Source organism: Fukomys damarensis, unplaced genomic scaffold (genome assembly GCF_012274545.1).
Source record: "Fukomys damarensis isolate Sample0158 unplaced genomic scaffold, DMR_v1.0_HiC HiC_scaffold_39, whole genome shotgun sequence".
In the NCBI taxonomy this organism is placed as follows: domain Eukaryota; kingdom Metazoa; phylum Chordata; class Mammalia; order Rodentia; family Bathyergidae; genus Fukomys; species Fukomys damarensis.
The window spans coordinates 36,333,613-36,352,126 of NW_022900951.1; the positions used below are offsets into that span (position 1 = coordinate 36,333,613).

Sequence of the window (18,514 nt, forward strand, 5' to 3'; positions counted from 1 at the left end):
TTACATATTATAAGTATTCATTCATTCATTTTGTAAATATTTCTTAAGCAGCTACCATATATCAGGTATTGTTTTATGTTCTTGAGATACACAAGTAAAACTAACAAAGATTCCAGCCCTCATGTAGCTCATATTCTAGTCAGAAAAGATGAGAAAATACAAAAAAGGTAAATTACAGAATAACAAAAATGTACTGAATGAAACAAAAAAGGAAAAACTATCACTGCAATCAAGATAACAGATACATCCATTATTCCAAAGTTTTCTCATATCCTTTTGTAATCCCCACCCCCAGGAAACCACCATCTACTTTCTGTTGCTATAGCTTCGTTTGTATTTTCTAAACTTTATATAAATGGAATCATACAGTATGTGCCCAGCACTGTCCAGCTTCTTTCACTCAACATGATTTTGAACTCAACCAAGTTGTTAGCAGTTCATTTCTGTTTATTGCTGAGTAGCGTTCCAGCATATGGATGCACCATAATTTTTCTTTGCATCATGTTGATGGGTAATTTCCATTTTTGAGTATTACATATAGGCAACTACTATGAGTGGAGTGGCTGGAACATGTGATAAGAATATGTTTAACTTTTTAAGAGGCTGTCAAACCATTTTCCAAAGTGGCTGTACCATTTTACATTCCCACTAGCCAGTGTATGAGTTCCAGTTGTTTTATAACCTCGCCAAAACTTGGTACAGTATGGTTTTCTATTTTAGCCATTCTGCTGTTTATTGGTATTTTCCTAATGACTCATAATTCTGAGGATCTTTGTGCTTATCTGCCACCTGTGTATCTTCTTCATTGAAGTGTTGTTCAAATCTCATTCCATTTTGAATTGGATTGTATGGCTTCTCCTTGAGTTTTGAGAATTCTTTACATATTGCAAATATGAGTCCTTTATAAGATATATAATATTCAAATATTTATTTTCAATTTGTAGTTTTGTTTTTCATTCTCTTATTAGTGTCTTTCAAATATCAGAAGTTCTTCATTCTGCATATATTTTGAAAAGAGAGGACAGGATTTTCTGACAGATTGGACATGGGATGTAAGAGAAAGAGTCAACGATACCACCACATGCTAAGTTGTTTGGTGTCAACAACTAGAGGTCTGATACCAAATGAACTGGGAAGACCAGGGTAAGCAGCCTGAAAGATGCATGTCATGTCTAGATCCTAGACAAATGAGTATTAAAGTTGATCTTTGAAACATCCCTATTCACTTTCGCCCAATGTGTACTGCTTCAGTCAGAGTTACTGAAAATTTGGAAATTGATTTAAAAGTGGATTCCTAAGTGGCTATCCAGTGATAAGACTTCTAACAAGCATGTTTCATGTGATACCTCTACTAATTACTGTAAAAACGCTGGATATGATACATAAAGTAACTAATGGAAGACTCAAGGCTCTGAAAAAGAAGGTAGACTGGGCAGGGATCCTAGGGTGATCCTGGGCTGATTGATATTGGCATTTTTTTTTCTAACATACCCTAGCCTTGGTGTGAGAGCATCCTGTAACCTAGAAATTCCAGGGACAAGAAATGCAGAGCCCCAAGAAAAGCCCACTGAGAAGAGGCTGCCCCTGCAGAACTCTTCCCGTGTCTTTACTTTACCTCAGTATTGCTTGAAATTTATCTCACAGCCTGGATACGCATTCATCTCTCAAACAGATTGGGAGGTTTATTGTATCTCTGACCATAAACTCTGTGTCTAGTGAATCCCTTTCTTACCTTACCATTCACTAATGTGTAGTGGACAAGGAGATAATGACAAAGCCCAAAATATGTTTGATTTTCAAAATAAGATTATGCTTTAATTATAGTTTCTGATATTTTCCAAGTAGATGAAATCACAAGAGTTAAAAAGGTATTAATTAAAATATCTCCTACTAGAAAGCTAGTAAGCAATAAAAAAACCTCAAGGCATTATAAATGAGTCAAGAGTTAAAATATTTTTTCTGGATTAAATAATCCCTCTTTTATTTTTTTGGTACTGGGGAGCAAACTTGGGACCTTGTGCTTGCAAGGCAAGCGGCAGAACCACTGAGTTAAATTCCCAGCCCAAATAATCCCTCTTGACACTAATAATAATGTGATTTGAATTTAGCAAATTTTTAAAACAATATTTCCTGCATTTTGAGAAAGCACATGATTCACAAACCTTTGTGTATACTAAGTGCTAAGTACACATTTAATTAGTGTGTTGATTGATTTTTCTAAAATCCAAATTGATTAGCTTGATATTAATACACTTTTAACCTTTTATTACAGTCAATAAATTTTACAAGTCTTTCTTTGGTACCAGGGATCGAACTTAGGACTTTGTATTTGTGAGGCAGGCGTGGTGCCACTGAGCTAAATCCCTAGCCCGCTGAATTTTAAATGTCTATATGGTGACACTACAAAGAGTGTGAGAAGAGCTCAGTCCTTATGAGAAAAGCATAATCTTAGTTGACTAATTTTTGTTGGAGTGAGTATTTATAGAAAGTATTAATTTGGGTAAAGGTGCTCAACAGATATAATTTAATAATAATAAGACATTCACATATGACCTGGTCTAATATTCAAATTTTTTGGACATGAAATGATTAAACAGGGCTTTTGTTTAGTTTTATCAAAGAATTGATTCTTGGTTTTTTTGGACACAAACCGATGAATGGTATTATGACTTTAGGCACTTTCCATTATGAGAATTTTCATCATTCATCACTTCACTTTGCAGGTAGTCAGGATTTTTTCAGAATTAAACCTTAGCTTAAATTTTAGTTATTCTGAATCAACATCACTTACATCCACTATAATGAGATACAAATACACCTGGACAAGTACTGAAATATAACAGAAGCTTACTCCTGCCAGCTAGATAACCTTCTTGTTGAATTCCCCCATCTTCGGAGGACACATAAGCAGTGAAGTTAAACTTAGCTCAGATATGGCACATGACACTAAGCTCAAACAACCTTCTGAACTTTTTCATTTAAACTGTTAACATTCTTGTGTCTTATCTTTGTGGTGGCAGAAAATCTATTATGTATGAAGTTCAGATTATCTAGAAGAAGAACTATAATCGCGGGCAGGGATAAGAGTTACCAACAAAAATGTTATTGGTCAAGATAAGTTTTGATTATGAAAGTGTTAAAACATTTTCAAAAGATCTTAAAAGTGACTAAAGTGGCTGCCATTTAATTGCTATTTGGCATTTAGACTAGCTTCTAATGAACAAAAATATCCCATTATGGAAAAACAGAAAAGCAACTGAGAACATTTCATATCTGGGAGAAAAATACTAAGAAAGCATCTAAGAATTATTTATTTACTCTTTTTTTGTGGAAAATCAAGAATAATTCAGCCAGAGGGCTAAATGCATGGGGAACAGTAATATTCTTAAGGAAAATCAAGATCCATTGGAATTCCAAAATTGTTCTATAATATTATTCCACGTCACTGTCACTGAGATATAGTATTAAGCTATGTTTTAGTTTCTTTTTTCTTTTTTCTTTTTATTAAGCTATGTTTTAATAACTTATTGTTTTGTATAAACTCTGGGGAACAAGATGGTATAATACAGTAAACATTCATTCATTCATTAAATCATTAATATTTATTGGACACCTTCTACGTACCAGATATTTTCTAGCTTCTAGACAGAAGTGAACCCAGAGCTGAAAATATTTACCCTTATGCAGCTTATATTTTACGGGGTAGACAGATGATAAAGAAGTAAGGAACATGTCCTATAGTGTCACATGCTGTGGAGAAAATAAAGCAGGGAAGGGAGATAGGAATTCTGGTGGTGGCAACATTCCTTCCCTCAAATTTTAAAAAGCAGTCAGGGAATGTTTTTCTAAGAAGCTGGTATGTAAGCAAAGATCTGAAGACGGTGGGGAATAAGCCAGGAAGACACTTGGGGGAAGAGTGTTCTAGAGAAAGGGCATACCTAACACAGAGGGGCCGAGGCATGAATGTGCTTGTGGTCTGAGGCCAATATGACAGGAACTGAGTGAGAGAAGGGAAAAGTATAAAGAAGTGAAATCAGAAAGCTCTCAGGAAATCAAGCTGTATAGCAGATCAAGAAACAAAACAAAACAAAACAAAACAAACTTGCGGTGAGAGGCTCGGATTCAAGTCATGGGTGTATAGACGGTACTCAAAGCCAAGAAAACGAGATGAGGTCTCCAAGGGCATAAGTATAGATGGAGAAAAAGAGAAGGAGCAGGGACTGAGGCCAGTGGCACTCCAACCTCAAGAGATGAGAAAGGAGACAGGAGAACAAATCAGCAAGATCTGAGGAGGTGTAGCCAGAGTAGCAGATGGGAAACTAGAGCAGGTTTCCTGGAAGCCAAGGGAAGATGAGTGTTTCAAGAGGACGGATGTCCAATGTTGCTGCAAGGCCAACATTCTAGGGGATGTGACTCCTACATTTAACAATGTGAAGGGCGGTAGTGATTTGACAAGATCTCGGGTTTTTTGTTTATTTGTTTGTGCTGTTTTTGTGGTGCTGGGGCTAGAAACCAGAGCCTCATGTATGCTGGCCAAGTGCTGCACCACTGAGCTACTCTCCCAGCCTGAGAAGAGGTGGTTTAGTGGATTTGGTAGGACTGTGGCCATGACTACTGTGGGTTCAAGAGAAAAGAATGGGAGAAGGGGGAGGAAGTGAGCACAGAGAGCCCTATCTCTTAGTTTTGGTGTTATGACAAACAGAATAGGGGCAGAAGCTTCAGGGGGTTGTAGGATCAAGAGAAGGTATATGTAAATACGCATGTATATAAGTAATAAAATAAATTGCAGCATGTTAGATCTGAAAGAGACAGAAAACTGATGACTCAGGAAAGGAGAAAAGTGCTGTAACGATGTCACTGAGTAAGTGAAAATGACAGAATCCAGCATATAAATGTTAGGGAGGTGGATAGGCTGAGTTAAGATCCAGGTTCCACCACTGACAACTTCTGTTAGCTTAGGGCAAATTTTTTTTGGGGTGGGGCAAGATTATTAACCTCTCAGAGCATTAGTTTTCTTACCTATGCAGTAAGAATATCTTGGAATTACTGAACTGTATATTTTAATCAAACAGTACTATTTCACTTATGTATCAAGTTATAGGTTTTCTTAATACTCATTGGAAAGATGGAAGGAACATAAAAAGATTTTCTAAATGTACCTTTTCCCAAGGACAGTAAATTCATATCTAGTATCTATTGGAAAATAGTTAAAGTACATGGCCACACTGGAAATAGTTAACTAGTTTATTATAATATAGTATTATTTTAGTTGTTCAGATTGCATCTTTGAAAGACACGTTGGCAGAGAACAAACAGGCCTTCCTTTGGTATCTGTCTTAATCTGCTCTTGTACTCTTGTTTGCTGGCTGCTTGCCACTTGAATGTTTGTAGACGATGTGCAGGAACAGCAAACAGGATGATAAAAACTAATGGAAAATAGTCAGAAAAAAGAAAAGGTGGAAAGAGTCACCTTATAGAGCAGTACGTTATGGTCGCTGGAAGTGTTCTGACACAGTGTGGATGGTAACCTATGGCTTCACATACCTTAAGCCATGGGTGATTCAGTGCTTCATAAACAGTGATCCTCTCCGCTGGATCCAGCATCAGCATGCGACGTACTAGATCTTTGGCACTTTCAGAGATATGGCTCCACTGCCTTGGATTCATCTGAAGAGAAGAAAAGGAAAATTACGTAGTTATCATCGGTGAGAAATTAACAATTATTATTATTACTGTCTTTAATATTCCTATATTGTTTCAGTGTGAATAAAATTCTCAGAGCAAAGAACAGAAATCTGCTTCTAAAAGACTGCTTTCTGAGGAAGAAGAGGACAACCACAATTCTTTGTTGTTTATTATATGAGAATATGCATCAGTGAATATTCCATGCATGTTTTTGTTATCGTATTGTTATATCTTCAGTAATTAAAGGATAGAATGCTCATGACTCCAGTTTCTATCTTAGATATTTTCAGCTAAAGAGACTAGCATATCATAATCCAGAAAGGACTAAAATAAAATTTTAAAATTGGGATCAGTAATTGTGAAACTAGGAAGAATCATTAATAGAATATTTTGGTCGGGTTATGCAAAATTCATTATTTAGGAAAATATACTATTACTATAACCCTACAAAATAGCTAATGCACTCATACACTGTCCTCAGTGAAGTTACTTTTGTCTTTCTTTTAGAGATGCAACAATGAAACAAGGTAAACTGACTAAAATCAAACAAAAACAATTATGAGTTGTCTGAAAGACCTCTGAGAGATAGTAAGGGTCTGTAAAGAAAAAGCTGAAAGGCTCCCAGGAAAGAGGTCATGGCTGAGAAATCAGAAAAAAAAAATTCAGAGTGCTTAAGGTGACAGGAGACAGGGATAGAGTAGGGTCTTGTTCCCTACTTGGCATCAGGAAGCTATGGGACTGCAAGAGCTGATAGGAGCTGCCTGATGCCGGGAACTTTAAGCAATGTCATAGCTTTTTTTCTTTCTTTTTCTGGTGCTGGAGATTGAACCCAGGTCTTCACACATGTGGCACAAATGCTCCTCCACTGAGATACAGCCCCAGCCCCGTGTCCAGGCTTTAACCATATATACCTATACTGCCTTTTAGAGGAGGAAGATGGAGAATAACCTCCATAACAATTTAAAGCCAAATGAAATCACTGTACTTGCCTTTGCAGCACGAAGGAATTAACCCAATTTGGCCAAGGGCTAGCAACAGACACAGCTCTAGCTAAGGTGAGGTGTGCTTCTATCTGGAGATGAGGAAGGAAAAGTGTTTCCATGTCAGGGATAACTTTTTTTTTCTTTTTATTGAGTTTATTGGTACATTCTAGGGATACAGTATAGTTACATTCATCATTGGGATCTTATACCTTTACATGACAGGTCTTGGTTCTCATTTTTCCCCTTGGCCCTGTAGGGATAACTCTTAAAAGTGGGGGCTGTTACATTTTCTTTTCCAAACAGGCAGATTTCCAAATAGCAGTAACTTTTAGCTGTCAAATTCCATGAAGGTAAATGTCATGAGATGGTGTAACATTGTCATCTTCCCGGCACTGTGGTCAATTGACCAGCTTGGAATAAGAAGGTAACTAGACAGGGCTTGATAGTCTTGCTCTCCCTTTCCCATCTTGGGATCGATGTGCTTTTTTCTTTTTTTACAGGAACACCAAAACAAGTCTCTATTTTCTGGGCCTGTGCTATAGAGCACAGTGGGGTTAGTACACAGGAGGGAGCCCTCCTAGACTAAAACCCCAGAAGTGCCTGAAGTGCTGCTTATGTAGCAGCTTGCAGGCCTATTCTAGAGAAGAAGGGCTGAAACCAGGAAATCTTTTGGGAGGCTTGCTGGGAATGTCGGGGATGCAAGTAAGAGGCCCAGTTCCCTTCTTTGCTGGTCTCGATGTGCTCTTGAAAGTCAGATGGCTACTTGTGACAATGGTATGAGATGCCCCTGCACCATATGTAGAAATGTAAGTAGTTAGGTAAATACTATTTTCGTCCTTTATTTAAAAGGTATTTTAATTGAGTTTAATGTTAGCATGTATTTCAGTTAAATGGTAGTCTCTGACATTTACCTTAAAATATCAACTAAGCTAGCAAATGAGAATGAAAGTCAATTAAAATAATTAAATTAATTTTAAGAGCAGTAGCAGCTTATAATTTGAAGAAACAGTATTTAAAAGATGTCATCTAATTCTTCTTGAAAATATCCATTAAGATCAAGGATTTTGTTAGCAGTTCTTTTGTTAAGAACCACCAAGTTTCTGAAAGGATTTTCTTTTTTGAGATCTGGTTTAAAATAATCTAGTATGATGTAGAATACAGATATAGAGCAAAAGGGAATGGGACCAGGAGATGGAAGAGACAGAGGAGCAGAGGGGAAAGGGATAAAAAATAAAGAACATTCTACAATCTTTAAAAATAAAATAAAATGGAAAATAATGTTTTTTTGTTTGCTTTGGATTTTTGAGACACTCTGTGGTATAGGCTGGCCTTGAACTCACTATGTAGCTCTAGGATGGCCTGAAACTCACAGAGATCCTGCTGCCTCAGCCTCCCAAGTACTGGGATTAAACATATGTGCCACTGTGCCCAGCTAAGAAAAATAATTTGCCTAATATAATCATTGGCAATTTCTTTAAATACCAGATCTTAGGTAAATTGAAATCCACATTTAAATTGTAATATAATGCTTTGAAGATGAGGCCAGCAATAAATTCAAAGAATGTATTGCTAAGTAAATTTTTAAAAAAAATTGGCTATATTTTTAACTATTGAAGCTAGGGTTCTCTACTCCCCCCCACCAGTACTGGGGACTGAACTCAGGGAATCTGTACTGAGGTATATGCTCAGCCCCTTTTTTATTTTGAGACACTGCCTTGCTAAAGTCACTAAATTGCCCAGGCTGGACAACTAAACTTGCAATCCTCCTGCCTCAACCTTCCAAAGTGCTGGCATTACAGGCCTACACCACCATGCCTGGCTTCTCTACTCTATAATAAAAAGTAACAATGAACATATATCTATATTTTAAAGACTTATGAGGTTCATCATAGGAGGCAGAGATGAATCTATACTTCAAACTAAGCTGCTGAAAAGCCAGGCCTTTCCATAAGGAAAGCCCTGACTAAGAGGCAAGATTAGCCAAGTAAAACAGCAAAGTTACTAACAGTAAATAACTTTCTAACCTAGGTACAGAAATTATGATATAGCTGCCACCATCCATTTTACCACAGTACTGTTATTATTTCTTTGGAAGACGGAATTTTAAAATAATTTAATTTTTGGCCAAGAAACAAAAATAACTATTCAGTATTTTAAAAATAGACAAAATCAAATACCACACACTGTTGGAGTGAAGTACATTGCCTTGGAAACCAGGAAGTTTAGCAACTGAACAAGCACAAAAGACGAATTCTATTGTTAGCAAATGCTTCTAACTCAAAAAGGCAGGTGGGAGACTTAAATATATGGTACCGATGTCATAAATCACTGAGAGGATTAAATGAGTTAATCACAGAAGAAGAAATACAAATGGTCAACAAATATATGAAGAAATGTTCAACATCTTTGGCCATCAGAGAAATGCACATTAAGACAACCCTAAGATTCTATTTTATTCCAGAAAGAATGGCAATCATTAAGAAATCAAAAAACAAATGCTGGTGTGGCTGTGATGAAAAAGGAAGCCTCCTTCATTGTTGGTGGGAATGTAAACTAGTACAGCCATTATGGAAATCAGTGTGGAGATTTCTCAAAGAACTGAAATTAGAAATTCCTTGTGACCCAACTATATATGCTAGGTATTTTCCTCAAAAAGCCTAAGTCACTATACTACAGCAAGACATGCATACCAACATTTATAGCAGCACTATTCATAGTAGCTAAATCCAGGAAGCAGCTATATATCCATTAACAGACAATTAGATTAAAAAATGTGGTATCTATCTATATATAATGGAATACTACTCAGCTGAAAGAATGACGGATTTGAGACATCTGTAGGCAAATGGATGTACCTGGAAAATATAATGTTGAGTGAAATAAACCAGACACACAAGCTTAAATACTGTATAGTATCTCTCATTTGAGTGAAGCAAAGTACAAAGGGAATAATAAGGAATGGACAGAAGGGGAAAAGGGGGTGAATCTTTTTTTTTTTTGTTTTTTTTGAGACAGGGTCTCACTGTGTAGTTGAGACTGACCTGGAACTCACTATGTAGCCCAGGCTGGTCTCGAACTCACAGTGATCCTCCTGCCTCAGCCTCCCGAGTGCTGGGATTACAGGCATGCGCCACCACGCCTGGCTTAGGGGGTGCATCTCTTGCAATAAGGAAGAGGACCAAAGGAACAAGAGTAAGGGGCAAGGAGGAGGGGAAGGGGAAATGAGAATCAAGAAATGCCATGTACAAGATCCTAATAACCTCAATTAATATAAATATTATATACCATAAGATGTCCTAAGATTAATAATATCAACAATGAAAATTAGGATAGGGAGCTGGAGGAGGAAGAGGGGGGAGAGGAAAGTTATTAAAAAAAAAAGAAACAAACTGCAGTATGTGCATGTAACCACTCCCTAAGAGAACTGTAAACTGCATGTACCGCAAACATGTATGAATAAAAAGAAAATTTAAAAAAAGGCACTTAGAGCAGTTTCTGGCAATACTAAGTGCTGTTTCAGTTAACTGTCATTACTGCTATTATTATTATTGTTATTATTATTATTATATTAGTAATTATTATTACTCCTTACCAGGCTATGGGTCTACCCTGTAAACAGAAAGCTTTCTTCTGATTGGATAACTGGATGGCAGCCCTCCAGTGAGCAGAGACGGACGCTAACTTCAAAACACACCTTTCAGGATAATTTGATCTCAGTAGAAAAATAAAATGATCTGATTATATTACCTTATATTTTCCTTTAATGATGCCTTCAAACAATCTTTCCTTGGTTCCGTAAAAAGGCAAACAACCGCTGAGCAGGATGAAAAGGATCACGCCGCAACCCCAGACGTCCACGGGCTTTCCATAAGGCTCTCTTTTGACCACCTCTGGGGCCATAAAGTGAGGTGTTCCAACACGCCCTACATTTAAAACAATGATAGTATTAAGGAAAATTGTTTACATAAAATAAGGCTTTCCACTTGAAAACTGAAAATAATAGAACAATAGCAATCTGAACAAAAAGTTTACATATATATATGTATATACACACATATACATATGTAAACCTCCTCTCCCCATTAAATGAAGTTAACAAAAGGAAAAAAAATTATGAATCATCTCTTGAAATTTTCAAACCAGGATAGGACCTGGTACTTACTCCCTCTGGAATTCTGCACGCTACATAGTAGGCACTCATGTATTTCTTGCTTGAAGAAGTTTAAATTTTCTAATTTGGAGCACGGGCAGGTGCAAGAGTTAGTAGGCAGAGTCTGTACCAGCCAAGAAGAGATGAGAGGGTTGCCTCCAGCAGAGGCAGAGTCAGGGAGAGGAGAGGGCAGGAGGGAGAAAAAGACCATGGCAAAACATAACTTCTAATTGCCAAGTGGAAATTCCCCAGGAAACCTAATGCAGAAACCTTTGGAATATTAATTTAAATCTGTAATACTGTTCAGTTAATTTTATGAGTTGATAGAAGCAATTAATAATGGTTCGTGGTATTTGTTAGAATAGAAATTCTTAGCTTCCTCCTAACATTTGAAGGGAATGAGAGCAAATAAATGACATACACTAAAGTAAAACCACGAGGCTCCTCCCATTCAATCCTCTTTGACCTTGGACTTTCTTTAAAGAGCTCCCTCCCCATAAAAACTAGTTTTCCAGAAGGAATCTGATATGTTGTTTGCACATTAATTAATATCAATCTCTACCTCATTATCCTAAAGGGAGTCTTTTTTGTCTACTGTGAAATAAAAGGCTTGAACCCTGTAGGGAAATTTCTGTGGGACAGGGCACTGTCCACTAGACTTGGCAGCCCTTTTAGATGTTTGCAAGCCCAGCTTCCTTCCTTCCTCTTTCTGTGTCTGTCTGTTATCACACTGAATTTAAGATAATTTTTACTTTGAAGATTGCACAACATTTTGAGCTCAGAATTGTGGTTCAGAGTTTAAAAAGAACTTAAGAGATCTTCTGGTCCAGCTACAGAGAACCACCAAAGTCTCTTAATGGTTATCAAACCTAGTTGGAACAGAAAGGGACAGAGCAGGTCTTAGCTTCATGTTGAGGATGTTGTTTGCTGCAGATCATTATGGTTTCCCTACCTGCCCCCATAATAGAAGACGGTAAGTTCAGGGCTTTGATAGTGAAAATATCTTCATTTAAAATGTACAGTAGATCAGTGAAAACTCTGTACTGGTTAGGACTTGGGTAGAGAAATTCTTATTTCTGGATTGTCCTGTTTTGCCTTTTCAAGTAGCATAAAGAAGCTGAAGCGATGGGAGCTAAGTCACTTACGTTCTTAGCAGTTTGGACAGAGAGACAGGGAAAGGCCCCTGTAGCCTTATTCTCATGGACAAAAGCTGGTAGGAGTAGGGAAAAGCAGGATAAGAGCTCAGGGTACTACTCAAGGGTACTAGTACTGGGACACTCTCAGGTACCTGCTGAGGGCTCAGATGAGGCTTTGAAACTCAACTTGACTCCTACTACTTTCCACACCAGAAAAGGCCAGGTGACTCAAAACAGGAGCTTCAATCAGTAAATAATCAGAACCACCATGGCCAGAATGAGGAGGTTCTCTCTATCTCTCTGGATTGAAGACTGTCCAATTTTTGAGAGTTAGTGCTCATTCTTGGGGAAGATGTATGTCTTCAGATTCAACACTTTGCTTAGAGATGATAGAGGGAAACATCATGGCGGAAAGAATATACAGAAATGCTCTTTTTATTTCAAGTATATCAATATGAAAAGCACTGGAGGTAATCTTTAATATACATGGACTTCCCCAAACTCCTATTGCTGCTGTTATTGTCCTTCTTTGTGACCACCTGACTTTATGACTTTGACTACAAAATTTTAAGAAAAGGAAGCCAGTTACTAAACCAAATTAAATGTCACTATAAGTGAAATACTCTATGTTTTTAAATATTATAGTTTGACACTATAGTTAAACCTTCCAACCTAGAACCCTGGGGAAGGTATTGTTCTGAATAGCTACATTTTCAATACTTTTAGGATTTTAATCTTTACATATATAACCCTTTTTACTTTAACAATTTTATATGGCCATCTTTCTACAATTTCCTGACTTCTTTTGCACAGGGTGTTGCACAGAATGTAAACTTTCTTTCTTTTTTTTTTTTTTTACTGGGGATCAAACTTCGACCTTGCACTTGCAAGGCAGGCAGCGGAACCACTGAGCTAAAACCCCAGCTAAATAAACTTTTCTTGATGACTTCACGTTGTTATTGATGTCAATTAAAGAACTACAATGTGGAACAGAAAGCACCGTAAGGAACTGGAAAGGTATGTACGGGCTGCCCTCTTTGGTATTAAAAGGCTAGTGTGCTTTCCAAGTTTTGGGTTTGTGTGATATGTATATATATATATATATATGCACACATTTTTTTTCATTTCTTTTCTCTAACTATGCTACTCCAGTCCTGGCCTCTCTTAATTTTTTATTTATAATCTGCACAATACTTAATTGAATGGAAACTCATTACCAACCACACTCTTTACTTTCATAGCAATTTCTCAAGTACTTGCTAGCTCCTAGACACCATAGTAGGCACTGTAGACACATGGGAATAAGCCATGGTTTACTACCTCTTACAAATCTCAGTCTTTGCTATGATTACCAATACCTGCATCAAATGCTACATGGAGCTATAGAGCCCAGATAGTTCTGGTAATATGGAAGAGAAGGAAGAGAAGTTAGGGCTACTTAACTTTTCAATCAATGGGTAAGAGCATTCTGCTTTTAAGAGGAGACAATTGTCAGTGCAGCCTTCAATAACAGTAGGAATTAATGTGACAAGCTAAATGACAAAAAGCATTTTTTTTATTTTTTGGGGTTTTCCTTTTTGAGACAGGGTCTCACTCTATAGTTCAGGTTGGTCTTGAACTCACTGCATAGTCCAGGCTGGCCTTGAGCTCACGGCAATCCTCCTCCTCCCTTTGCGTCCCTAGTGCTGGGATTACAGGTGTGTGCTACCAACCTGGCTCAAAAAGCACTTCATTTAGAGTGACTAGCAGGTAGAAGTTATGAAGGAACATGAATGTATACACTTTTATGAAAAATTCTCTTTTATGAAAGTCTTGAGATGCTCATCTGAGAGGACCACAAATGGGTTTTAAAGGTAGGAAAATGCTTGCTGTTATAATTATCTTCTAGGTTCCTAATTATGTTCTAGATAAAAGAGTTCTCCAAATTGAGTTTCAGATAGGGACAATATAAATCTATTACATTTTTTGTTTTACCGTATGGAAAATATCAAGGAGAGAATACCTTTCTATGTGGAGGACTGGATGTTCAAAGATTCAAACTGACAAATAGCTTTCTGTTTCAAAGCTGATAAATATTAGTAAAATTTCAAAAGCACCTTAAACAGCAAGAAAGTTTTTTGTAAGGGAAATCATTTATCCCTTACTCATACTGTATTTTAAAAAAACTTACAGTTAACTTAAAAATGCTTAGAGTAATTATTCAAGTATATGAGGAAAGCTATGTTAAGCAATGATATTTTTACTACCATAAGTTTTTTTAAAATTCTAGAGAAAAGAGAATAATGCATTTTGAATAAGTGACACACTAGAAGTTGAAAACTAGCTTTAAAAATACAATTTAAGGTTAGGGTCCACGGACTTTAGGAAAATAGCTTAACATAAAACATCCAAGTAAATCTAATGAATCTACTTTTGTCATTTAATCAAGAATGCATATTAAAAACAGAGTCCATGACATTATGATTACTAACAAAATACAGATCCAGAGTAACAAAAGCAAAATCATTATACATGGCCACTGCATAACATACAAAAGAATTAATTTCATTTCATGTTATCTGATATCATCTCATTAACCTTGGGAATCAGAAATTATGCATTATTATTGTACAGTATTAACACAGGGGTGATCTATACAAATACCAGATTTGAGAGATTTGGTTTAATAGCAACATTTATTTAGAAAAAATAATTTAGGGTTTTTAATTGATTGCAAGATCAATAGGAGCTAGCAGTGTTGTGTGATTGTTCAAACAACTAATGCAATTTAGGGAGTCTGATAAAATGTTAAGACCTAGAAAAAAACAAGTGTTGGCCCAATGGTACTGTGCAGTGGACGAAGTGGACCTGTAGTCATGGTGTTTCATTCAGGCCCTGCCCTTTGTTAAGAGATTTGAAACCAGCTTATACGAGGAATGGCTACATTAACCTAGGGAAGTAACTTGGACAATACTTAGGGGGAATTGGTAGATGCCTTCAAACATCTGAAGGCGACCATCTGGAAGGATGAAAATTGTGTTAGAGTGATTTCAAAAGTCAGAATCAGGACTACTGGATGGAAGATGGATTTCTGTTCAATAGAGGAACAAATTTTTCAATACTGTACTTAAGGACTTCTCCAAAAATGAAATGAACTGTCCCAAGGCATAATGAATTCTTTGCCACTGGGGAAATTAAACCAGAAATGAACGCTTTGTTGACAATATTATGGGAGAATTCACTCACTGGTTATAAGACTGAAGAAGGTGAGTTCCCTGGAGTCCCTGGGAATCAATGATTCTGTGAGTAAACTGTGCTTTACTACATGACTCTGGTCAGACTTCCAATCATTTACAAAAAGTTTTGAATTAAGAAAAAAAAGGAGCTCATTTTTCAGAAGATGGTCTATGTTATTACTACTCAATTATCTAGCTATAATCAATTACGTTGAATGAAATATCCTGTGTAAGAGATTATTACTTTGATATTTATAATTTGTCAGGTATTTGAATTTAACACAAGCTGTCCTGAAGGATGAAGAGTTTAAAGAAGTTCTGCTGATATTTTTCCTTTCGTGAGGACTGGCAGTACTTGAAAAAGCAAAAAACATTTACTATAAGACTAATAGTGTGCAGAATGGGGAATTGTATAATTTGCAAAGCTAAGGAATACAACTAAAAACAGGGCAGCATTCTAAGCTGGAGTCTATTGAGAGGAACAAATAAAAATCCGAATACTTGAATCTGTAATTAGTATCCCTTTGTACATTTGTGAAAAAATTTTTTATTTTAAATTTTCCCTTTTATTCTGGTATGAGAATTCTTTTTTTTTTTTTTTTTTGGTTTTTTGGAGACATGGTCTCACTATGTAGTTGAGTCTGACCTGGAACTCACTATGTAGCCCAGGCTGGTCTTGAACTCCCAGCGATCCTCCTGCCTCAGCCTCCCAAGTGCTGGGATTACAGGGATGCACCACCACGCCTGGCTGAGAATTCTTAAATTACATTTTATACTGGTTAACAATAAAACCAGCCTGTATCAATACTTCTTTGCAAATATACAGGTTGATAGTATGAGTAAGATTCTCTGATAAATGGAAAAAGGAAAACAGTATATAATTAAAAATTGACCATAGATATAAACCTGAAAGTGGCTAATCCACACATTCTAGATTTGATTTCCTTTGGCTGATTCAATTATAAAAGCTTCTATGTCCCAAATATTGTCTTTGAAAACAGTTCTAATCGATGTTTCATTTTTTCTAAACAATTTTTTTTTTGGTGCTGGAAACCAGAGCCTTGAACTACACTCCTAGCCCCACAATCTAGTCTTAAAGACCTAAAATTTTAATGATGAGTATTGAGTTATTAAATTCAAAACTGTCTGATGGTACTTTTTTTTGGGTGGGATGGAATGCAGGATGAAACACCATGTATGGGATAATATTTGGTTTGAAACTTTCACACCAGCCTAAAAGTGACAAGGGTTTGGAGGAAATATTTTCAAAAATGGTCTTACCTCCAGCGACAAGTCCAGATTCTCCTAATTGAATAGCTACCCCAAATCCCCCAAGTTTAACAGGTGCTGAGTTTTCTTTCGAGGCAAGGAGAACACAGTGGGGCTGAAAAGAAAAACAGATGGACAAACTAAGAGAATACAAACCCAAAGATAAAGATTAATTGAAGATGAACAATTCAATTCACACAAAACTGAATAATATTGACAATATAGTAATATTTTTTAAAATTCTGAATCAGTTTGCATGCTTGAAATATTTGTCCTATTATGACATCTGGCTGATTTCTCCAAACACTTACCCATTTTAGCCAATATTTTAGGAATTATTTCATTCTAAGGTTAGAGTATGGTGCTAAGAATTACTCAGAAAGCATGGATGTTCAGGAAACAGAGGTTTTCCATCTTTTTTGGGCAATATTCTCTTTCTTTGGCTGACAGTCTAGATTTGTTTCAGGAAAAACATGTTATACTGCCTGTCAAAATGTCTCTTGAAACCTCTGACTTTACCTACAAAACCACTTTATCTTGGTCCTTAGGGACTGGGCTGCTGATGGTCCTTTCTTTGTCCACCTTCTCTTGTCATCTTTCCTTTATTTATTTCACCTCTAAGAGGAGAACCAAACAGATGTTTGCATTTAGTGACTTTAACTGAGCCTTGTTGCCTGCAAATTCAATGTTCTCCCTAGGCGTACCTCTTCTCTGGACCTGCCTTTCCTCTCTGGGTGTGGGAGGTAAAGAAAGAGAAGGGAGAAGAGAGACCACTTGGCTAGCTGCTCATCCAGGGCAATCTTCCTCAAGAAACAGTCGTTTTGATCAGGGCTTCCTACCATTAAGAGCCTCATCTTTTTCTGGAAGAAATATTTTTTAAAAGGAGGAGGAAGCTGTGTTAGAAAAGAATGTAATTGTGGGGATCGCTGGTCTCTGTTCAAATCCTATGCTCCCTAATATGCCAAATACTACATCTGACCTGCTCTCAAAATATGGACTAGTAAAAAAAGTCAAGCTTCTTTAGGCATAGAAGACAAATATGTTTTTTATTGTCTCTTATACATTCTCATTCATGAAATGATAGTTTTGGCTGACATGGAAGTTGGTATGAAGAAAAAAATCTGCACTATAAAACTGAGTCGGTGTACTCAGACAGGTATTTGATGATGATATTTAGGTATATAGATATATCATATCAGGGGAAATCCTTATTCTGCCTAATCAGAGCATCAGGATTCAACTTTAAAAGTTACTCTTGCTGTCCAAAGAAGTTTAAAGGCCTTTACAAAGAGTTTAGCATGAAGAAAAATGAGCCCTCAAATATCAGAACATATGAGTGTGTGAGAGCAACAGAAAGGGAAGAAAGAGAAACAAGCATTCAAAGGAATAGTGAGAAAAGCATAGCATGACAAAGCATTAAGAAGTCTACGGGAGAGCAAGCAAATCTCTACAGAAATCAGCTGGTGATGATTCCTCTCAGTAGTAACTTCAGTTGGTTCAAGCAGACGAGCACGAGAAAAGATTGACTATGAAAGCGACAGCCCTGTGTCTTGGTCACTTTCCTGTCACTGGGACATAATACCTGGCATCCACACCTTAAGAGGGCAAGTTTACTTTGGCTCACAGTGACAGTCCATGGTTGGCTGGCTCCCAGGCAAAATCAACATGGCACAGGGGCATAGCTGGATCAAAGCTGCTCACATCATGGTGGCCAGGAAGCAGAGAGAGAAGAGAGGGACTAGGGAGGGAGATCCACGCTTCTGCTCCATCCCACTACTCCTCTTCACTGACCAGGCCCCACCTCCTAGTAGCGCCTCAGGTAAAATGCCTTCACATGATCCAATCGCTTTCTAAAAGCCCTGCCTCTGAGCACACGAGACTTTTGGGGGTCATTCTTGATCTAAACCATAATACCTTGGTATGACTGTAGTGTAGGACACAGCAGATAAATATGCCTAGGAAAAGATAAGCAGAAGCAGAAGGAGAAGGAGGAGGAGAGGAAGAAGGAGGAGAGGAGGAGGAAGAGTAAAGAGGAGGAAGAAGAAGAAGAGGAAAAAGAAAGGGAAGAGGAAGAGG

The 18,514-nt window shown here is 37.1% G+C and overlaps 1 protein-coding gene across 3 annotated transcripts in view; it reads right to left on the bottom strand.

The window, feature by feature from the left end:
- The window catches only part of Cask (calcium/calmodulin dependent serine protein kinase), a 290,329-nt gene that overhangs the window by 106,787 nt on the left and 165,028 nt on the right, over positions 1-18,514 (bottom strand). For all 3 annotated transcript variants that reach the window (XM_010610602.2, XM_010610601.2, XM_010610600.2), the window contains exons 5-7: positions 16,451-16,553; positions 10,416-10,591; positions 5,545-5,667 (exon numbers count right to left, since the gene is read on the bottom strand). In XM_010610602.2, the coding sequence (XP_010608904.1) occupies positions 5,545-5,667; positions 10,416-10,591; positions 16,451-16,553 (402 nt within the window). The remainder of the gene's footprint in view (positions 1-5,544; positions 5,668-10,415; positions 10,592-16,450; positions 16,554-18,514) is intronic.